The 24,223-nt window shown below is 42.5% G+C and overlaps 1 protein-coding gene across 1 annotated transcript in view; it reads right to left on the bottom strand.

Moving 5' to 3' along the window:
• Positions 1-899: 899 nt before the first annotated feature.
• The window catches only part of camk1db (calcium/calmodulin-dependent protein kinase 1Db), an 80,193-nt gene continuing 56,869 nt past the window's right edge, over positions 900-24,223 (bottom strand). Inside the window, exons 4-11 of the mRNA XM_034176162.1 lie at positions 20,874-21,012; positions 20,414-20,540; positions 19,639-19,714; positions 17,893-18,005; positions 17,722-17,800; positions 15,153-15,240; positions 14,826-14,985; positions 900-1,616 (exon numbers count right to left, since the gene is read on the bottom strand). Coding sequence (XP_034032053.1) covers positions 1,444-1,616; positions 14,826-14,985; positions 15,153-15,240; positions 17,722-17,800; positions 17,893-18,005; positions 19,639-19,714; positions 20,414-20,540; positions 20,874-21,012 — 955 coding nt within the window. The 3' untranslated portion in view covers positions 900-1,443. The remainder of the gene's footprint in view (positions 1,617-14,825; positions 14,986-15,152; positions 15,241-17,721; positions 17,801-17,892; positions 18,006-19,638; positions 19,715-20,413; positions 20,541-20,873; positions 21,013-24,223) is intronic.

Raw genomic sequence — 24,223 nt, 5'->3', positions numbered from 1 at the left:
TTGACATTGCCTGGACAATTACAAAACCAACCTCCACACATGTAAATGGTAAAATGGTAAATGGACTGCATTTATGTAGCGCTTTTCCATCTGCATCAGATGCTCAAAGTGCTTTACAATAATGCCTCATATTCACCCCAATGTCAGGGTGCTGCCATACACGGCGCTCACTACCCACCGGGAACAACTTGGGGATTAGGGACCTTGTCCAAGGGCCCTTAGTGATTTTCCAGTCAGGCTGGGATTTGAATCGAGGATCCTCTGGGCTCAAGCCCAATGCTTTAACCACTAGACCATCACCTTCCCAATTTTGATGAACATTAGAGTAAATGTCATAATTTTTTCAAAACAAACATTTTAAGGACAGTTCTGTGGTTGACTGTCATCCACGTATCAAGTTTGGTGGGAACTGGCCAAAGGACCTGGGAGGAATAGTAGAACAAATAAACATACAAACAAACATTTCTCAAATAGTATGATGTAGCAGTTGGAGTTTGACTCGACTAATCCACCTTAACCCCCAGACCAGCCACCTGATCATGATTTGGTTGGATTCTTATTGGAGGACGTCCCTGAGAACTGGTCACAAAATAAAAAAGTGGTTTTCCCTCCAGAGGGCAAGCAGGACGTCACAGTCACATCAAGAAAAACAAAATCAAAACAAGTCAAATTAAATATCAACACATAAACGACTCGGTCCAGTCTAACGCACATTTCTGTGAATGACATTCTTATAAAAGTCATACTGTAAGAAAATAAATAACACATTTCATTCAGGCTGTTAGTGCAGTGCACCAGCATTCCTTCATCCTTGACAGGAGCACATGTGGTTAAAGTGCATGTGTTCCCACCGGCTGTCCACAAGCCTTAAAAGCTAAGATACAACACATACTGTCATACTGGTACAATTAGGACCCTGCAAGAAACTGCAGCCAATACCACAGCAAATTAGCACGATCGGTTAAAATGACGAGCGGTTCAGACGACGTCACAATTATTTACCACAGCTTGAAGCTTACATTTTACTTGCATAACAGGACTCCACTCGACAGATCCAGGCAGAATATTTACACAAGGCGTATAGTAGAGCGCCAAACTCCAGTCAGTTACAGTCAGCAGCTTCAGCAAAGAGTTCTTTTAGTGTGGCACTTCCTGGACACGCTGCTCCTTTTCCCCCCAGCGGCCCCGGGATCTAGGGTCAACGTGACTTCCACCATAACAACTTTCGGTTCCAAGCCTCTCATCCTCTGCGCTTCCTTGTGCAAGTGATGTTAGGGACGCCATTCTGAGCTGTGGTAAAAGTCACAGGCCAGTGCTCCCTAAAATTCCTCCCGTAGTGACAGAAAGGTGTGGGAGGAAGCGGGATGAGCAAACTGGGCAACAACATTAAATCTTGAGATGCGGGATGATAGATCCCATCTCAAAGCTCCGTCGTCTCCCAGCTCACCTCCCGCGGAACCTGGCGTCATTTAGTCCTGTGTGGATGACGGTGACAGTGGAGGGTCGAGGCCGCGATGCCTCTGTCAGCACGGCTGGTTCTTCTCGTACAGGAGACGTGACATCGGAGTCTGGATTGTACATTTTAACAGGAGAGGGCAAAGGGGGGATTGGATGACCTGTGGGAACAGGACATTTTGAGCAACAGTGCAGTACTGCAGGTCGCAATTTCACCTACAACACTCTGACAAATAGGACACACACACACACACACACACACACACACACACACACACACACACACTGGCTCAGGCTGAGGAGAAGGTAATTGGGCCTTTGTTGAGATTCTTGAGCAAGAAATATACAGTTGAGGCTTGCTGGGCCTGTCCAACCTTAATGTACCGTATTAGCCGTAGGAATTGGTAGATCTTTTTTGGTAGTCTAGCTTTTTTGGAAGATGGTCCAACAGACAAGTAAGGATTATTTATTTATTTATTTACTTTTTGAACATCAAGAACATTTAAGATTCTATTTAGATTGCCATGAAGTGTGCATTAGTCAACACCGAGGTGAAACTGAAACTTTTCAGACACATGACACAGACTCAAATGAGAATACAGAAATTTCAGTGTCACAGACATCATCCGGAGTGAGTACAGAGACCAGCATACTGTTCATCATTATTGTGGCAGTTTTAATGGCACTGCAGCTTGTTGACATGTTGAGCTGGTACAGTGCCATTGTGGTGCCACTAGAATGGTGGTGTTCTTCTTTGCCTTTCGGCTGCTCCCGTTAGGGGTCGCCACAGCAGATCGTTTCCATCTCACCCTGTCCTCTGTATCTTCCTCTGTCACACTAACCACCTGAATGTCCTCCCTCAGCACATTCATAAACCTCCTCTTTGGCCTCCCTCTTCTCTTGCCTGGTGGCTCCATCCTCACCATCCTTCTCCCTATATACGCTGGGTCCCTCTTCTGCACATGTTGAAACCATTTCAATCTCACCTCTCTGACTTTGTCTCCAAACCGTCCCACCTGAGCTGTCCCACTGATATGTTCATTCCTAATCTTGTACATTCTCGTCACTCCCAAAGAGAATCTCAACATCTTCAGCTCTGCCACCTCCAGCTCTGCCTCCTGTCTTTTTGTTAGTGTCACCGTCTCTAAACCGTACAACATAGCTGGTCTCTTGTAAACTTTCCCCTTCACTCTTGCTGATATTCTTCGGTCACAAATCACTCCTGCCACCTTTCTCCACACACTCCACCCTGCCTGCACTCTCTTCTTCACCTCTCTACCACACTCTCCATTACTTTGAACAGTTGACCCCAAATATTTAAGCTCATCTATTTTCACCACTTCTACTCCTTGTAACTGCACTATTCCACTGCGCTCCCTCTCATTCACACACATATACTCAGTCTTGCTTCTACTGACTTTCATTCCCCTGCTCTCCAGAGCATATCTCCACCTCTCCAGACTAGCCTCATCTTGCTCTCTACTCTCACTACAGATCACAATGTCATCTGCAAACATCATAGTCCATGGGGACTCCTGTCTGATCTCATATGTCAACCTGTCCATCACCACTGCAAACAAGAAAGGGCTGAGCTGATCCTTGGTGTAATCCCACCTCCACCTTGAATGAGTCTGTCATTCCGACTGCGCATCTCACTGCTGTCACACTATTCTTGTACATGTCCTGCACTACCTTAACATACTTCTCTGCCACTCCAGACTTCCTCATACAATACCACAGCTCTTCTCTTTGTGGTTTTCCAGTCTGACAGGAAATCAAACCAAGGATGCTCTGGTCTCGAGCCGACCATTTTAACCACTCGACCATCACCTCAAGCCTCACTGACTTCTTTGAAATATCCCATGCAAAAGCAACAGCAACATTTATTCTCAGACTGGCATGACATCTGCAAATAGATTTTGAAAATCAATCATTTACAAAAAGCAACTTCAGGATAAACCAAAGTTACTTTGACAGCCTGAGCAATGATGCAAAACACGGATATTTACCTAAATTAGTGGCTTCTGAACTACAGTTATGGCTACACAGGCAGTTCACAGATGTTTGCAATGATGCTGGAATATGCCAAGATATAATACTGCTCACTTTTCGACTTTCCGATGAGTAAATGTATACAGTTGTGACAGCAGTCTACTTGAGCTAAGCTTAGTTTATTCTAGCATGACTCAAGTAAATCATCATGGTTCCGAGTGTGCCTCTGGTTTCCTTGTGTTTCCCTTTTCCCCTGTGTCTCGTGTGCTCCCCTGTCTTTCTCTCTCTGTCCACGCCAACTCCATCCAGCCTCTCCACTTCAGCCCCCTAAGTCTCCACTCCCTACCCACTGACACAAGAAGCTGAGCAGGGTCAGTGCTGTCACTTCCTGTATGGGAAACTACCTGTGTATCCCGCCTTTGTCTGCCACATGTTACATCAACTAGTCCATTATTCGACTTTATATAACAGCTGAGTGGATCCTTGTTGTTTGATTGGTGCTTTATATGTCACGTGACATGGATTACTCGTCCTGTTTGCGTTATGATGCATTTAGTGTGCAGATTTGGTTCCATTTACTGTGAAAATTTGGTTCCATACATTTTGTACCACTGCACAGTGCAAACCCCGTACACACACACTGTGCGCACAAACTAGTGGGGCAGCATTTAGCTGCTGGCAGATGACAATTTGAAGGAGCTAATTGACAGTGCTAATTCTTCTAACACAAAAAAACAAATCCACTATGCCGGAAGCTGTCTGGAGGCATGAAGAGCCATTAGGATGAAGAGGATGAAGTCAGGATGAAAAGCTGGACAAATTTCTAACGTGATTTTTCGCTGCAGTGAGAAAAGCAGACAGCAGTCTGTACACAAAATCAGTGGACAGCATCATGGACTACATCGTCAGAATTGTTTTTTGCAAGGTGACTGAGAACAATTTTGGACTCCTATTTAAAGTTCGTGTTGGACTGATGACTTCAAAGCACCAAAATGTAAGTCCCTTTTCTGTTGTTTATAAATTAATAAAATATCAAATGTCAAGGATCTATTTTTGCCATTATAGAAAACAAATAATGAATGTTTTTTTCATTCTTTCAATGGAACAAATTTCACCTCGTTGAATGGTATGTTCCATCTTCAACAAAATGAAATATTCATCCCATTGAACTCATAAACATTCATTATTTGTATAATAATAACCACAGCTCTGTGCTGTAGACAGCAGCTAGTCATGAACACAATATAGGCTACTGCAGCAAAGGTTGTCAATGTGAAGGTAAAGATTAAACAGTCAAATCGTTTACATGTACTGAAGCACATTAGAGAAAATGAAGGCTGTCTGACAGTGATGTGTAGGTTTTGTGCAGTGGTACTGAACCCCACTCTCTGCATCTTTCTTATATGATGTGTCAGCTAAGTAAATAAATAACAACTTGTCACAATCCATCCCTTGCATCCTGTTTGTTAATTATTGTGGGATTTTTTTTTTTAAATCACTGTTCTGTTGTTTTATACTTCAGCCATTTTTAGTTCCACTTTGTGAAGTGGTCCTGCCTATAACTTTGTGTAAAGTTCCTCATGTATCACTAGTGTTGTGTATTCATGGTTTGTGTTATTATGTACTCACTGTTGTTTTGTTGTAATTTACTTTTCCACTGTGCTCCTGTGGGTTTGTGTGTGTGGCCCTGTGACTCTGTCTTGTCCTGCTTAGTGTCTGGACAGGTTTTTCTTTGTAGATTATGGACATTCCTGCCCTGATTAGTTTCTGTCATTATTTAAGTTTCTGTTTTTCTGCTCTGTCCCACCCAGATTTTGATGTTTTTGTTGCTTGACTTGTCTCCCTCAAGCCCCGGTCACATAGCACCAACAAAGGACACTAAAGCCAAAACGAAACAAGAAATCTGGACTTACACTGACTTCCGGAGACATCGTTTATCTGTCGTCCAGCTTAGTTTCTGTAGCTGGTGCTTCGTCAGAATTTTCAAACTGTTGACAAAATGTGAACAAATCCTGACAACAACCTCAGTTTGTCTGTATTCTGTTTTGCTTTCTGTCTTAACGGTTCCTCGTTGTTTGCATAGTTCCCGTACCGTCAGCGCTCCGTTTGATTGTCGTCCAACTTTGTCCAACCTCCCAAGTCCGACGTCTTGCATGAACGTTGACGATATGTGAACAGATCAATAACTAAAAGACAAGCTGACCGTGACTCGTCCATGTGTGGGACGAAAAGCAATGTTGTCATACAGAAACAATAGAGGCAAAAACGTTTTATCAACTACTTTAACTATTTACGCACATTCTGGTTGTCTTGACAGCAGGTTTGTCTTCACAACAACAGCACCCGCGTGCGCACACGCGTGCTCAAGCTGCTTGTGGCTGGACCGTGTGTGTGCCTGCAGGCTGGCTGCAGAGCACAGGGTGGGTGCACTCGGTCTGATACCCACTGTCAAGTCATGTCATCATGAATGTTTCATTTTGATTTTGTTTAAAGCGTCAAGGTCACTGTTCTCTTCGTTTTTCTTTTGTTAGTTTCGGTTTTGTTTTTGTCCTTTATGCACTCTGGACTCGCAGGCTTTTCGGTGATAGGAGAAGTGCAGGCTCATTTGTCCACGTTTTCTCGACAATTTGTGACTTTTTTCCTTTGTTCAGCCATCGTCGTGTGCCGTGTGACCAGGCCCTTAGATCATCAATGGTTCAGCATTTGCTTTCCTACAATCCACCCAAACAGATTTTGGACATGTTTTGGAATGGTTTAACTGCCTGTTCTGTTCACAAGATTTTTGCCTTTTTGATATTTTATTAACCTGTTATTTAACCTTATTTTAGTGTGCATGTGACTGCATTTTGGAGTTCAACGTTTAACGTAAAATTCAGTAGTCGTGAAAGCCCTACCACCCACCTCCCTTTCCTATAAGCCACTAAATATCCATCTACGAGGTCTATTAGATAAGAAACCGACACTTTTATTTTTTTTTTAACTACCGTATTTTCCGGACTATAAGTCGCGCTTTTTTACATGTTTTGGCAGGGGGTGCGACCTATACTCCAGTGGGACTTATAAATGAAAAATATACCGGTAGATTCTCAATTAATTTACCGTAATAAAACAATTTTACGTGACAGAGTCGCTCTAAGATTTAAAATGGCCGGAAATGCAATGCATCATGGGCACTGTAGTATGGCAGCCGTCCTATAGGTCACGCTGGTCGCGATAACCAATCAGAGAACAGAACATTGGACGCGTATTCCTCACTTCACCCAGACAATGATTGTGAAACAGCATGTGAAGCAGACGAACACGGTGCTTATTCCGGGAGGGCTAACAAAACAGCTTCAACCCTTGGATATCAGTGTGAGCAGAGTTGATGCTCAGAGCTGTGTGGGAGCACTGGGTGAGCGACGGCGGAGGATTAGCATCTGCACTTGGAAGGAGCTGGCTTCGACACCACAGGGAGGTCATGAGCTGCGCAGGTAGGTGCTGCATGGTTCGGCTCGCAATGTGGTCCGCAAAATGCAAACATATCCATAGGTAAAATGCAGCTCACGAGAGGGTGCTCAAGGCTTGTGTGACTGTTCCTGCGACTTCTGACTACCATAGAAAAATAGAAATTTCAACATTACTGATAACTTAACAAGACAATGGAGAAGGCCAGAAAAAAATGCCACCAAAAAGAAAAGGATACTCTGCAGATTACAAGTTGCGACTGGTGAAATATGCATCCGAAAACGGTAATTGATCAGCAGAGAGAGAGTTTGGAGTGAGTGAGAAACTTGTGAGGGACTGGAGGAAACCAGAGGTTACTCTAACCACCATGAAAAAAAAACAAAAAAAGCTAATCGCAGGCTAAAAGCTAGACGGCCACAGCTAGAGGAACGAGTCCGCACATGGGTGCTCGAACAATGTGCAGATATTATCATCATAATATCATAATATTATCATCTGAACTTTCATGTTAAGTTAACATACCTGTATGTCCATGCGACTTATACTCCAGTGCGACTTATCTATGGTTTATTTTTCTTTATAATGGATAAAGTGGCTGGTGCGACTTATACTCCGGTGCGACTTATAGTCCGGAAAATACGGTATATGGATTTCAATGACGTGCGATTACACCAATCATGCTTGAACCCTCGTGCGCATGCAAATATCAATCAATCAATCAATCAATTTTATTTATATAGTGCCAAATCACAACAAACAGTTGCCCTAAGGCGCTTTATATTGTAAGGCAAGGCCATACAATAATTACGTAAAAACATAGAATATGAAAAAAAAAAATATATATATATATATACTCAACAAAAATATAAACGCAACACTTTTGGTTTTGCTCCCATTTTGTATGAGATGAACTCAAAGATCTAAAACTTTTTCCACATACACAATATCACCATTTCCCTCAAATACTGTTCACAAACCAGTCTAAATCTGTGATAGTGAGCACTTCTCCTTTGCTGAGATAATCCATCCCACCTCACAGGTGTGCCATATCAAGATGCTGATTAGACACCATGATTAGTGCACAGGTGTGCCTTAGACTGCCCACAATAAAGGCCACTCTGAAAGGTGCAGTTTTGTTTTATTGGGGGGGATACCAGTCAGTATCTGGTGTGACCACCATTTGCCTCATGCAGTGCAACATATCTCCTTCGCATAGAGTTGATCAGGTTGTCAATTGTGGCCTGTGGAATGTTGGTCTACTCCTCTTCAATGGCTGTGCGAAGTTGCTGGATATTGGGAGGAACTGGTACACGCTGTCGTATACGGCGGTCCAGAGCATCCCAAACATGCTCAGTGGGTGACATGTCCGGTGAGTATGCCGGCCATGCAAGAACTGGGACATTTTCAGCTTCCAAGAATTGTGTACAGATCCTTGCAACATGGGGCCGTGCATTATCCTGCTGCAACATGAGGTGATGTTCTTGGATGTTGGCACAACAATGGGCCTCAGGATCTCGTCATGGTATCTCTGTGCATTCAAAATGCCATCAATAAAATGCACCTGTGTTCTTCGTCCATAACAGATGCCTGCCCATACCATAACCCCACTGCCACCATGGGCCACTCGATCCACAACATTGACATCAGAAAACCGCTCACCCACACGACGCCACACACGCTGTCTGCCATCTGCCCTGGACAGTGTGAACTGGGATTCATCCGTGAAGAGAACACCTCTCCAACGTGCCAAACACCAGCGAATGTGAGCATTTGCCCACTCAAGTCGGTTACGACAACGAACTGGAGTCAGGTCGATACCCCGATGAGGACGACGAGCATGCAGATGAGCTTCCCTGAGACGGTTTCTGACAGTTTGTGCAGAAATTCTTTGGTTATGCAAACCGATTGTTTCAGCAGCTGTCCGAGTGGCTGGTCTCAGACGATCTTGGAGGTGAACATGCTGGATGTGGAGGTCCTCTGTTGGTGTGGTTACACGTGGTCTGCGGTTGTGAGGCTGGTTGGATGTACTGCCACATTCTCTGAAACGCCTTTGAAGACGGCTTATGGTAGAGAAATGAACATTCAATACACAAGCAACAGCTCTGGTTGACATTCCAGCTGTCAGCATGCCAATTGCACGCTCCCTCAAATCTTGCGACATCTATGGCATTGTGCTGTGTGATAAAACTGCACCTTTCAGAGTGGCCTTTTATTGTGGGCAGTCTAAGGCACACCTGTGCACTAATCATGGTGTCTAATCAGCATCTTGATATGGCACACCTGTGAGGTGTTTAGACTGGTGTTCAGATTTAGACTGGTTTGTGAACAATATTGAGGGAAATGGTGATATTGTGTATGTGGAAAAAGTTTTAGATCTTTGAGTTCATCTCATACAAAATGGGAGCAAAACCAAAAGTGTTGCGTTTATATTTTTGTTGAGTGTATATATACATAGACCACCACTAACATTTGGTTACATGTCCCTAAGCAAGCTGCACCTCGACCAGACTCTTTTGGTAGCCATCAATAAGCTTCTGGCATAATTCGAGCTGGATATTTGGCCACTCCACCTGGCAGAATTAATAGAGTTGATGCAAATGTGTTGGTTTCCTGGCATGGACCCGGCTTTTAAGCACAGTCCACAAATTTTCAATAGTGTTGAGGTTGGAGCTTTGGGAAGGCCATTCCAGAAGTTTAATGTTATCCTGTTTTTATCCAACCCACAATCAGTTTTGATGTGTGTTTGGTATCATTGTCCTATTGGAACACCCAACTGTGGCCAAGTTTTCACAATCTGTTGATTTGAGGTAACACTGAAGAATTTGGAGGTAGTCCTTCTTCTTCAATATTCCATCCACTTTATACAAAGCGCCAGTACAAATGGCAGTAAAACAGCCCGAGAGCATGATGCTACTGCCAAATGTCAAGCATGGCGGTCTTTGCGTCATCTGACCAAAAAACTTTTTTCCATAAGGTATTTGGCTTGTCTACATGGGCAGCAGGAGCTTCCTTCTTGGTCAGCACCTTCTCAGTTCATGGTGATATATAAAACTCACTTCACTGTGGACAGTGATGCTGGTGGTTAATAGTTTCCACTTCACGCCAGGTCTGAGCCTTGGTGATTCATGGGTTGTTCCTTAACATCCTAACCAATTTCCTCTCCTCTGAGGGTGACAGTTTAGGTCTTCTTCCAGACCTTGGGAAAGTGGTGACACATCTGACTTGTACTTACGTACAGTTGTTTGAAACGATGGAATCTTGGAATCTCCAGTTGTTTAGAAAGGGGTCCAAGAGACATTCCCAACTTGTCTAAATCTACGCTTCTCAATCTTAGGGCCCTGTCCCACTGGGGAGAGGATTAATTGCGCATGAACTGAGTTCACAAATTGCGGGCGTTCTTTCTCGTCCGCAACAAAAATGGCCAAAAGTGACAAATGTCCCAGGATGAATTACGGATATATTAATAATATATAGCGAATATATGATGAACAATCATGGTTATATAATGCATGTAGTGAGGAAAGTGATCTGACACATTGAGATTATCACGGCAGTATTACGGGTGTATTATGAATGCATAGCGCACATGTTGCGCGTGCACGGCATCTGCATTGCGGTCATAAATGAAGCACACTCGGGCCGTCGGCATCACTATTCACACCAGCAATACAGCCTCTGGAGCATTTGCTGGACTTGGACAAGTTGATCACAGAGTTAATGTTCATTTTGTCATGCGAGGGTTAACTGTTCTGTTGTATGGCTGGGGTGCCTGGCTGCCTTTTGTTTCTGTCTTCTGTTCTGTCTTTTGTTTTTCCTTCCAGGTGGCATGCGTTCAGGACTGAGTGGCTGTGTGGCTGAGTTATCAGGACCTCACCCTGATCACCTGAAGCTTGTCATGTGCAGCTCGTCAGGACTCACAGCTGTGGTGCATCTTTATGGATTGGGGCATGGTTGCATTTAAGTCTGGAGTACACAGTGTGTATTTGCCAGAGACTCGACCTTGTGACCAGACGGGTGAGATCGTCGTCTAGAGAGCCATCTCATCATCATGGATGCAGAGACCGTACCAGGTTTGATGCCATGGTCTGTGAAAGAGGAGGGGGTGAGGTCTCACGCTCGTCAGCACACTTCCTGAGGTACTTTAGGTTTTGTGACTAACATGAGTACAGTCAATAGATGTGGTGTCCCTCACACCTTATTATATTGAACTGTTATGTTAGCCGTTTAATCAGCTTCCACTGCAGTGGAGAATTGAACTGGGTGTTCCATGCCTGCAGAGTGGGAAGCTGATTGGTGATTAAGCCAGGAAGTGTTTGCTGTTTATGTACACCTTTGAGTGGTCTCTCTGTGTGTGGAGTGGTGGACTCACATGATGGTTTCTTCTTTCACAGACTCGGTTGGTCGCGGCCACCTGGGGGGTGTCGGCGGGGTCCTTGGGTCCGAACTGTTCTGGCTCCAGACCGTTTGTGCTGCTGGGAGCGCACCGTCTTTCCACCTCGCCAGACCGCGCACTTATTTGTTTGTAATTTAGCACTCACTGTTATGTTATTAAATTCTGTTATCCTTTGTACCGTGCTCTGCTTATTTTATACTGGGTCCTTCAAATGCTGTCCGGTCCTCCACCCGCGTCCGACACATAACATGTTCATGAGTTTGGGGAGCGGGAGGGGGGAAGCCGCTCGGGGTGTGAGACGGTGTTTTTTTTTTTTTTTTTTTGAGAGTGTCACAAAAAACAGGCTTCAGCATGAGTTGTGGCTATAAACAGCAACTCTTCCTTTTGTTGGTGTTAAATAAAAGTCCTGGATTGCAGCAGCTATTACGTCTTTGTGGATCTACACCAGCTGGACCGGCACTGACTGGCAGGTATGTCGCTTTCTGCCACACTTTGGGTTTATGTGATGTGTTTGTTATGCATTCACAGACTGTCCGCAAATCAGCTGCAAAGCAGATGTAATAAAAACGCATTATTTGTGGCCAATTTGTATGCAGTCGCTACAACATATTTTAGTTTGTGATGTGGCCATGATAGGCACGCAATATATCTGTTTTATACATTGTCCCAGTCCGCTGTCAAGCCGCGAATCTCTGTCAGTTGCGGACATCAGCGGTTAACGGCAGATATACAGCGCATAGAGTGAGTATATACTGTGTATGAATTGAGTATATATGGAGTATGTAAGGCGGATGTCATCCGCATTCAGATTTTTGAACAGCTCAAAAATCCTGGCTGCAGACATGCGTGCCTCTGCGGATGATCACGGGCGTGTTCGGATGACGGCCGACTCATACAGGCATGTTGCACGGATATTGCGGATGTTTGGCGAATATGGGCCAATTTTGTACGCAATCCATACACAAATCCTCCTAAATGCCAGTGGGACAGGGCCCTTAGATCTTCACTGAGCTCCTTGGACTTTCCCATTCTTCTGAGTATTATTAGCCAGTGCAATGAGTGATGTCAAACATCCTTTTCATGCTGGCAAAGAGAAACTATCAGTTGAAGTCAGTCATGATCACTAACAAGGAGTTAATTGGCCTTGGCACATTAAAAGACAGTGTAGAACCTTCAGCACCACTTATTAAAAGTGAATGTGTGTCTATATTTGAGGCTGTATGTATAATTCTGACCCTGTGTGGATTAGAGAAGATCTAAAATAAATGCAAACTTGTGCACCAAGTCTCTGAGGTATGCTGTACAATCATTCCACCCTGGCAAAAAAGCAGTTCAAAGACATCATTAAAAGCACAAATGTACCATATTTATGCCCATGATCAGTGTCTGTAAACTTCCAACCACAACTGTATAGTTGACATCCAAGTCTGTGTCATGCATTTGGGTTTTTACCTCCACTGCTGCACAAGTTATTTAGAACTGATTTTTACTTACTGTCTTTATGTGACTTGAATGGTAAAAATACAACATCAACCATAAAAGTCACACAATCAAAACAAACAAAGCTGCCACGACCTTGCATGTTTATGGAACAAAGCTAAATATTCCAGCTGTCAGGTGAGTCATCTCTCCTTGGACATATGAAGCAGGTATCTTATCCGTTATGAAGGTTGTGTGGTGTAGCAAACACTGCGTTAATAATGTGGGCATAATTAAAGTACAAAATTTAATAGTATGTAAGAGTAAATGTTTGTAATGAAAGCACCGCATGAAATCAGCAGACATCATTGCTGGTGTCTGTGTCAACCAAAATGCGCAGATGATCTTAGTCATCAGTAGAGGTTCACTGTGCCAAAGTGGAGCCGGATCCATCGGGAGACAGATGAGACTGAGTCCACAGCATTACAAATATTCAAACCTCTGCAGCTGTGATAATTAAACTGTATTAAATAATCCAACATTTCACAGGAGTGTGGGGTTGTAAACTGTGCTGTTTTGTTACAAAATCTTGAGATGTTAAACTTCAGCTATGTTCAATGAAAATGACCCCATTCCTACCAGGCTGCTCAAGGAAGCCCTACCATTATTTAATGCTTCGATCTTAAATATGATCAATCTATCTTTATTAGTTGGCTATGTACCACAGGCTTTTAAGGTGGCAGTAATTAAACCATTACTTAAAAAGCCATCACTTGACCCAGCTATCTTAGCTAATTATAGGCCAATCTCCAACCTTCCTTTTCTCTCAAAAATTCTTGAAAGGGTAGTTGTAAAACAGCTAACTGATCATCTGCAGAGGAATGGTCTATTTGAAGAGTTTCAGTCAGGGTTTAGAATTCATCATAGTACAGAAACAGCATTAGTGAAGGTTACAAATGATCTTCTTATGGCCTCAGACAGTGGACTCATCTCTGTGTTTGTTCTGTTAGACCTCAGTGCTGCTTTTGATACTGTTGACCATAAAATTTTATTACAGCGATTAGAGCATGCCATAGGTATTAAAGGCACTGCGCTGCGGTGGTTTGAATCATATTTATCTAATAGATTACAATTTGTTCATGTAAATGGGGAATCTTCTTCACGGACTAAGGTTAATTATGGAGTTCCACAAGGTTCTGTGCTAGGACCAATTTTATTCACTTTATACATGCTTCCCTTAGGCAGTATTATTAGACGGCATTGCTTAAATTTTCACTGTTACACAGATGATACCCAGCTTTATCTATCCATGAAGCCAGAGGACACACACCAATTAGCTAAACTGCAGGATTGTCTTACAGACATAAAGACATGGATGACCTCTAATTTCCTGCTTTTAAACTCAGATAAAACTGAAGTTATTGTACTTGGCCCCACAAATCTTAGAAACGTGGTGTCTAACCAGATCCTTACTCTGGATGGCATTACCCTGACCTCTAGTAATACTGTGAGAAATCTTGGAGTCATTTTTGATCAGGATATGTCATTCAATGCGTATATTAAACAAATATGTAGGACTGCTTTTTTGCATTTACGCAATATCTCTAAAATTAGAAAGGTCATGTCTCAGAGTGATGCTGAAAAACTAATTCATGCATTTATTTCCTCTAGGCTGGACTATTGTAATTCATTATTATCAGGTTGTCCTAAAAGTTCCCTGAAAAGCCTTCAGTTAATTCAAAATGCTGCAACTAGAGTACTAACGGGGACTAGAAGGAGAGAGCATATCTCACCCATATTGGCCTGTCTTCATTGGCTCCCTGTTAATTCTAGAATAGAATTTAAAAGTTTTCCTTCCCACTGTCGCCAAGTGCTTGCTCACAGGGGGTCGTTTTGACCGTTGGGGTTTTTCCGTAATTATTGTATGGCCTTGCCTTACAATATAAAGCACCTTGGAGCAACTGTTTGTTGTGATTTGGCGCTATATAAATAAAATTGATTGATTGATTGAAAATTAGACATAAAAAGTACACAGTGACAAATAAGCATCATGGGGACTAAGCAGATGAGTGCAGAAGAAAAATCTGGACACGTTCAGAGTAGTTGAAGTGTCACTCACAGTCCAGGGAGAGAGGGGCACAGTCCACAGACTGGCTCTTGGCTGGAGGCCGGCTCTGAGGGTTGGACACAGAGTTGTTGCTGTGAATGCTGCCGCCAAAGCTGGTACCCAGCTGCAGACGCCTCATGTGGCGGATCACAACCGTGGCGTTAAAGGCTTGCTACAGTGGGGGAGAAAGCGTGAGATCAAGGTGAGAGCGAGTGTTGACAAAATGAAATGTAACAGTAGAGCATCTCCGGGAAAAGTGGACCACAGTAGTGTGCCGTTATCTGCTTTTACACACTACGTCTGCAGTAGCTGATGGTTAGCTAAGTATTAAATGCTCACCCTCCATTTGCTTTTAGCAAAGTTTTTCCGCATCTGTCGGCTGACAGATTCATGTATGTTCTTGCAGAGTGCCGTGTCTCCAGCAATCCTGAAGATTGAAGGAAAGTTTTTTTCTTACATTATGTGAAGAAGGACAATATGCATGCAAATACAACAGTGTGCATTGTTTCGGCGGCTGAAGCCGTTATATTTTCAGTCGTGTGTGATAGAAGCACTCTTGTGGATTAATCAGTCACAGTGATCCACCACACTTTGGTGTTAAATGAGACATGGATGTGGATTCTGGATCCATTTTAACTGACCATAGCAACATGGAGTATTTGTCAAGATTTCAATTAATTTCTCAGAAATGATTACACTCCTATTGATGGACAATGGGTCAAGACTTAAAACCTATTTTTATTGCCTTTCTTATGAATAGCATTTATTTTTTTAATGTTTTTTTTTTACTTGTGTTTTAATTATGTATTTTAATTTTTTAATTTTTACTCATTTATTTTAAATTTTATATTGAACTGTTCTGTGTGAGGCGCCTTGAGGCAGCTTTGTTGTGATATGGTGCTTGTACGCTGATTAAATTGAATTGAAATTGAATGTCACACACAGACACCTACAGCTCCTAGAAAAGTAAGATAAAAACTGTGCAATCTGACTCGAAACAAAAATGCTTGTGCTGCGCAATCATGGGGCGCTATGTGTGTTGTACTCTGTCAAAGACATTCTTTCTTTTTGGAATAAGTTTTTCTTTTTTAGGTAAAGGCTGGACCATGTGAATTGAATTTGTAAGGGTTGTTATGCATCTTAATATATTAACAGCAATCTACATTTTTGTTTTAAGTCATTTATAAAATCCAGATGTCTTCTGAAAACCGAATGCCCACTCCGTTCAGTTTAGAGGTGTTATCTACCACCAAAAGCAGGAAGGAAGAAAACTAGTTTTAAAAATATACATCAAACCAGAGTTATTAAAGTCTTGTATTTTTCCATTAGTCTTTGATTTTATTTCATTGTTACCTCTGCCAAAGGGATACAAGAGAACTCAACCCGGTACAAACTCAGCCCTAGGTATGAACTGGGCCTGGGCTAACCCTAACCCTACCACTTAACCGGGGCCAAGTTCTTAACCTGGGCCGAGTTCTCCTGTTACCTGCCAAAGAGGTAATGTTTAATCAGTGTTTGTTTGCTTGCTTGAAGGATAACACAAAAAGTAATAATCGGATTTGACTGAAATTTGGCAAGCAGGTAGATAATGATCGGAGAAATAAATCATTCATTTTGCCGGTGATCCAGAATATAATCTGGAACTGAGATCCAGAAGAATGTTTGACACATAGCAACATTTAAGTCACAGACTGACAATGTACTAAAAAAAGGAGGTATTTTATTTTGAATTTGATCCAGAACATATTTTGGACACAGGAACCCAAAGACGTTTTACACAGTCAAGAATATGTGGCTTTGGCGGAGGTATGCCCTCTCTTAATGCCTTACAGTTAATTTTTGCTTTCAGTTTGGTCTTTTGGTAATTTGTTGCACTAATGCACATGCTTGTGCACAGAGTGCTTGCATGCCGGAACCCTGCCTATGTGAGTCTATCTGAATATTGTGTTTTTTAAATAGATACACTCTACAATGGACTTTAGACCAGGTTTTGTTGGTTTATGGCACAATTGCTTTTTGCTTCCACACAATACAAATGCACGGGCACTGTGGCTGACAAAACCTGACTTTTAAACCAACAGGTGCACAGTTGAGCACAATTATCCTCATTATTTACATGATGTTGGCACTGAGCATGAAAATGACATCCACATCGGCTGCACGCTACCAATTAGACTACCGCTGTGCTGTGTGCTGCTTTGCACGGGGGGGAAAAATGGGGTCCTCAGAGCTAAGTGGATAAAGATCCCACTAATAATGCTGTTAATCCTAAAACAAAATTCAAGGATTATTCAGCCTCCATCTATCTGTTGCATCTTACTTATCTCCATCCATGTCATTTCTCAATAATTTTCTCTCTACTGGCTCATCTTTGGTTGAGGGATGAGCTCGTGTATCGCCTTCTGTCACATTCATCATAATAACAGCATTCAGTGCCGGTCTGATACGTTAGCAGTGAAAGCCATTCCCCTCCCGTCCTAACACCTCATACCACCGTCACAAGCCACACATTTGTATCAAAAACTGCCCATTACTGGATAACATGCTGATTCTCCGCTGGAGACAGCAACCCACATGAACTGACTGTCGCTAGCCGTGGCTCAGGCTCAGGAACACATTCTAATTGTTCATTAAAGCATCCGCATTCTTCAAGGATCCTTCAGGACACCGGGTTCTAATTGGCCGACATTTATTCTGCAGATTTCACTCTCAGGGCCAGGGCTGCTCAGCAGAGGTGGGTTCGTGCGGCTCAGCGCCATGGCGACAGATGACAGTGGGAGGACATGTTCTCCATAACAAATGCGTAAGCCTTTGCAATCTGCGTCATACTGCTGTTTAATTGCACTAAATGTGTGCGTCCTTGTGATTGTTTGGTTGGGGCCGAGCGTGGTGGCGCTTGGTTTCTCACCAGGGGTGCTGCAGAGCCTGGTCACATGTGAACCTCTTCTCTGGATCCTTCTCCATCAGGCAGCTGATGAAGTCTTTGGCTGTGGATTACATGTAAAACAAGTCAATTACGCTTCAACAACTACTCTCCAGACAACCATATTTACAAATAAGTGACTTTACTGTAGCTCACCAGAGTCTGATATGTCATTCCAATATGGTGCATCAAACTCGTAGTCTGCCTTGAGAATCTGCTCAAAGAGCTTTGAATCATTCTCATCATAGAAAGGGGGGTAACCGCAAAGCCTGAGAAGACAAACGATTACACAACAGTCTGAGTGAGTGTTATCATCCCGCTGTTTGAAGCTTTAGCCTAAATCTACAAGGATTAGCCGAGGCCTCATCTCTGTCACTGTCAATATGGTTTTTTCGTATAGCAAGAAACAGGAGTGGGTTCAGAAGGATTAGAGAAACAACATGGATATTAAAGAAGAAAAACTGTCCGACTGACAGAAAAATGGAAATGTCAATCTTATACATGCTTCCTGTGTCCATTCTTTTAAATAAAATGTATCTTATTATACACAAAAAAAAGAAAACATGATTTAAATCCAAGTAATGGATAATCTGAGGCTTTTCTACTTCCAAACAAATGATGTGACTTGGCACCTTCATGAAACATTTTCATGTGAAAGACGAAAAGATTGCACAACAAAGTATAACAATATTGAAGACATCCCTCAGTGTATGACCCTTAAAAAGCAGTTTTTTGAGGTGCAAGTGCATGTGGGGGTATTACTGTTTTCAGTCCATGCAAACAAAATAATTAGAAGAGTTTTGATCCAATTTGGACGATACACAACGTAATGCCCAGGTATCAGTCAAGGACAAAGTGACTGGATATTTTGGAAAAATCAGTTAAAACTGAAGGTCATGTGCCAAGGTGAAAATCTGGGCCCAGTACTGACAGATGAGAATAGAGGTATACTTGTAGAAGGGATATTACAGGATGGCAATTCAGTCTGCTGTGTGTACACCTGATCCTGTTTAATCTCAGAAGTCAAGCAGAGTTGGTCCTGATTAGTACATAGCTGGGAAACAGCTTAGAAAGACCAGGAGCGTATGTCTCCACGTAGTTTCATTAGGAAAAGCATATGGCATAAAACTGGTGTCAAATCTCAATGAGGATCTGTACTGGATCTGTGGTGGCGACCGTTTACAACCGGGCGGAGCAGCCAAAAGATGAACAACATTATGGAATAGCCATTCAGAAGAACTGCTTTAAAATACATCTCTAGTCCTATTAATCACTACTGGTCAGCTTCAAATGTCAAAATCACACATAGGCAGGTCCAGAAGTAATTGGACAGTGACACCATTTTGGTACATTTACTGCTGTATATCACCACAATGGAGCTGAAATGAAACACTGAAGAAGTGTTTATACAGCCATGGAAGTATTTTAATTCAACAGCCATTAAGCAACAAATTCAAAAACAGAGAAACTGTGGCCCATTTCTCTGAATGATCCAGCATGCAGGTGCATGAGTGCTGAAGACCACAGTAGCTGAAAAAGGCCAATGGGACGTCCTGGCTGCAGTAGCTATAGCTGGTTAGTTTAGAGATGTAGGAATGGACCGGATGTCTGCCTGGGTGGTTGTCATCCAGGACCCGGGGCGGCTCTGTGGTGTTGTGTATGCAGCAAAGCTCAGCACCAGTGCAGCTCTCAGACTTGACTTGACTGCAGATTCGGCAAACCTGTGAACTCTACTGAGTCACTTTTACAAAATTTGGACTTTTATTGTATTTACTGTACTGTATACCTCAGGAGAAAACTTTTTTTGTGTGTGTTTTATCTTACTCTGGATTTTATTCTTAAGTAAATTCCATATTCCAAAATAATCTGGAGTGAATGAGTATGTGTATGTTTCAAACTCACAAAATATATGCGATGACTCCAATAGACCAGCAGTCCACAGCTTTGCTGTACGGCTTCTGAGCTAAAACCTCTGGAGCTTTTTTGGAGGTGGGGGGTTTCAGAGAAACAAGTGTCAATTACACAATATAATGACTAATACATCCACCCACCCCCACACACACACACACACACACACACACACACTGTCCCAGCTTGCATCCTGCTGCTATGTGTACTGTACTGTCTGAATGTTTTATATATATACACACACACACACACACACACACACACACACACACACACACACACACACACACACACACACACACACACACACACACACACACACACACATATATATATATATATATACACACACACACAGTGAGGAAAATAAGTATTTGAACACACTGCAATTTTGCAAGTAAATACATTATTTAAACATACAAATAAATTATTAAAAAATCATACATTGTGATTTCCGGATTTTTTTTTTTTTTTTTAGATTATGTCTCTCACAGTGGACATGCACCTATGATGAAAATTTCAGACCCCTCCATGATTTCTAAGTGGGAGAACTTACAAAATCGCAGGATGTTCAAATACTAATATATATATGTGTGTGTGTGTGTGTGTGTAGTCGCAGCCCACACTTTGGCTATCACTGAATTAGACAATCACGTATCATTAATAAAGAGACAAATGGTCTGCTGTTATCAGATGTCTCAGAGGAAGATTAGGATTAGATCGTCTTCTGACGGTGAATATTCTCAGAGTAACTTTGGGCGGCACTCACCCACATATCCTGGAGTCCCACAGGCGGTGGCCATCACGTCGCCTGTCCCCTCCATCTTAGACAGCCCAAAGTCACTTATCATGATTTTTGACTCATCGTGTGGACTGAAATACAACAGGTTCTCAGGCTGAGAGGAAACAGCAAGAGCACATGACTGAACAGGCAGCAAAACAACACACGAAACAAAAGAGTACTTCTGCAATCTGAAAGTGACGAGGTGAAAGAGTTTTTTTCAGTTTGAGTGAGAGGAGGAAATCCCTGACATTCAATTCAATCCTGACATTTAACCACGTGTAACATTGTGTCACATGTGGTTAAATGTCAGTGCTTTTCTCAATATGGCTGCTCGATGAGCAAAAAAAAAAAAAAAGACGTTGCAAGTCACGACAATTACTACTGTGGCATTTGCTTTGTATGTTTGAAGATTATGTTTGACTGTGAGGATTCAGGACTGTGGTACCTTGAGGTCTCGGTGTACTATGCCCATAGAGTGAAGATAGTTTACTGCGTCCAGCACCTGTCGGATGAGGCGGCTGGCGTCCATCTCAGTGTAGAAGCCTTTCTCTACAATGCGATCAAACAGTTCACCGCCAGATACCCTGTCAGGATATCATAGAAATAAAATTCTCAGAGTTTCTACTGATCATTTTACTGTAACTATTAACTCTTTTATGGAGCAACAGAATTTAACGGATGGAGGGTGAAAAAAATAAGCATTCTGCACAATAACAGTCTTACCATGAAATACAGAGGAAAGTTTTCCAGAAATGAGTGGATTTCTTAATATGTCAACATGTTGCATTGGACTATTGAGGGGGCTGTCTTTCAAAATGCTAACTACAGATGACAATCACCACAATGCTGTTAGCATTAACAGTTTGGGAATATGCTGTATTCTGGTTGCTAGAGCAGGCTAACAAGTTTGAGAACCCTCATTTTTGTGAAATAAAAGGGAGTATGAATCCCAGTCGCAAAAGAAGGGATCATATTTGATGGTTCCTCTCACACAGCTGTCCTCTGTAGCGTTAATACCATGATCTGTGTCACTTTTTCCTTCTCACGTAACTTAAGTTTATGATTTGTGCACCTGCATTTCAGGCAGCAATTTCTTCTTCAAATTCAAAAGGCAGATCCTCCACAAGTGCTGCTTTCACAGTGCCTGCAATCACCATTTCATAAGTATGATTTCAAGGTGAAATAAAGCACTTCACAGAGCTACAAATAGGCCCAATAATTGCTACAAAATTGCATGTGCATTAGTCACAAAGGCTACAAAATATCAGAGTGAGGGAAAGGTCTTGAAATAATATGACAAACAGTGCAAAAAGGAGAAGCAAAATTCTGCTAAGAAAAAAGATTTTAATCAAAGCTATTCAAAAGACATTCAACAGTATTTGTGTCGTTTTTATTGTCATGTATGTATAGTCATGATTTTTCATGTCTTTGAAGCATAATCTTTGTGTAGCACTTTGAATAGCCTTTGTGTCTGAAGAGTGTTATATAGATAAAGTTGCCCCACTTAACTTCAGTTTTCAAACTCTCAACTGATGGTGGACAAACATCTTGTGTCCATCGCTGTGCAAGCCCTCTGAGTTAACATGTTACAAATGAGTTACTTTTCAAATTTAGAAACATAATTTCTTTGAGGTCATCTCCTGTAATTAGCGGACCGTTTGGTCTGCTAAACCGGAACCATGCCTGACACAGCAAATATTGCCATAATCCGACGTAGGCTGGAGAAAAAGAGGTGTGGTCAGCAGTGTCGGAGCGCAGACAGACTTCCTCGTCCACACCTATCAGATCACATCCAAAGCGCATGTAGACGACACAGACTGCTGTCAGACGGCCATAAAAGGCGCTGCAGACTGCCTGATCTCCAAATGTCTGGGTGGCAAACACGGGACCAGAGCGCTGTGTTCCTCACGTGCATGTGCGTGGGGCTGCAGTGATCACTCAGCCGTGTGTGTGTGTCTGTATGCATAATGCTGCATGGGCAACTACGCACACGTGGGGCGCACATGCGTATGCATGTCACTGGACAGCTTCGCTCAAAGTTTGATGGCACTGGGCCATGCAGTCCCTCAGATGGAGCCTTTCCAGGGAACTTTCTTTTTTCTTGTTTGCCAGCTTTGGGAGCACAACGCAACTCTGGACACCACGATAGTTGGATTATCACATGGAATTATTTTTTTTCTTTTGGGTGAGATGATTTTAACCACAGGCTGCTGTCCTGGCTTCATGCCCATATCCACTCTGTGAAACACTCCTGGACTGCTGTTGGAGGTGAGATCCATGTTTATTAATGATTGTATGGCCTTCCAAAAGCTCCATGTTATATCTCCTACAGAGTTAGAAGGTGACCATTTATAACAGAGTGATATCCGTCCAGCTCCGAGCCTGACGCATGCAATGACGCGTTACTGCGCACGGCAAAGATGTGCACGTGTTATGATGGAGACAATAGTTCACATTATTTGTCACCCATGGGAAGGAAGGGACAAATATCTGTACTGTAAGGTCTACTGTGGATATAACAGCCTGTCCAGATTTGCAGCGGTGTGCGCACAGTAGCGCACGGTGTTTTCAGTTTGATAGCCGCTGTTCACATTCACTGTACATGATAACAATTCATAATTATTATCATGATGAAGCATGCCACATATATTTCAACAGTTCCTTTGCAGTCTTGGGGGGGGGGGGGGGGGGGGGGTAGGTGCCATTATTCTAAGTCATACCGGCAGGCTTTATGATGCCAGATCCATCTTGAGGTTCCCTTGTATGCACTCAAATCTTTTCTGATCCTGTTTTTCTGCCATCAGAATATGTAAATTGCGGTTAGATGGTCCTCAGATTGCACATGGACTGCCGTCGGATAGATGCTCCATCCCGGAGAGTTTTGAATATGTGCATCACACTCAAGAGCCGCCGGCCGATTTTGACCAACTGTGTCAACTTCCACAGATGGCTGTCAGAACATTTTGGAACTAAAATCCAACACTTTGCGGATGTGCGCCAATTCATAATTCCAACGCCATTCTGCGTGATTCCGGCTATGTGTGACGGGTGTATTAGAATGAGCAGGACAAGCAGGATAGAAACTCTGGACTGGACTTCCTTATTCTCTCTTAAGGACATGTTCACTATTTTTACAATGTTAGACATATTATTGTTGAGTCCAAACAAGCTAAGGTAACAAGCTAATCTTGGTTCGGGTGTTTATTAAGTCATATTTTTGGGGAGTGCATGGTGGTTCTCATAAGAGGTTGCTTTGATGTGGACATTAAAAGTTATGAACCGCTTATTTTCTCAGTAATCGAACATTAAAGGGACCTAATGGAACACACTACCAATAGCTGCTAAAAGTGCTAATGATGGTCTAGTGGTTAAGGCATTGGGCTTGAAACCAGAAAATCCTCAGTTCAAATCCCAGCCTGACTGGAAAATCACTAAGGACCCTTGGGCAAGGTCTTTAATCCCCTATTGCTCCCGGTGTGTAGTGAGCGCCTTGTATGGCAGCACCCCCACATCGCGGTAAATGTGGGGCATTATTTGTAAAGCAATTCGAGCGTCTGATGCAGATAGAAGAGCGGTATATAAATGTAGTCCATTTATATAAACGTGTGAATATTTTATTTAATAACTATGGAACAACATCATAGTGGTGACAAAAGAAAATATTCTTTGTGACATAAACTGTAAATAACTCAAATGGACTACAGGTTTAAAGTGAAGCCAACCATTCAGAGGCTTGATTGCTAACAATGTTTTAATATGGTTACAGTTGTGAAAAGATTAACTGATACTTTAATG

The sequence above is a fragment of the Thalassophryne amazonica genome, chromosome 8 (assembly GCF_902500255.1).
Source record: "Thalassophryne amazonica chromosome 8, fThaAma1.1, whole genome shotgun sequence".
NCBI lineage: Eukaryota > Metazoa > Chordata > Actinopteri > Batrachoidiformes > Batrachoididae > Thalassophryne > Thalassophryne amazonica.
This window is presented reverse-complemented; position numbering and strand designations above follow the sequence as displayed.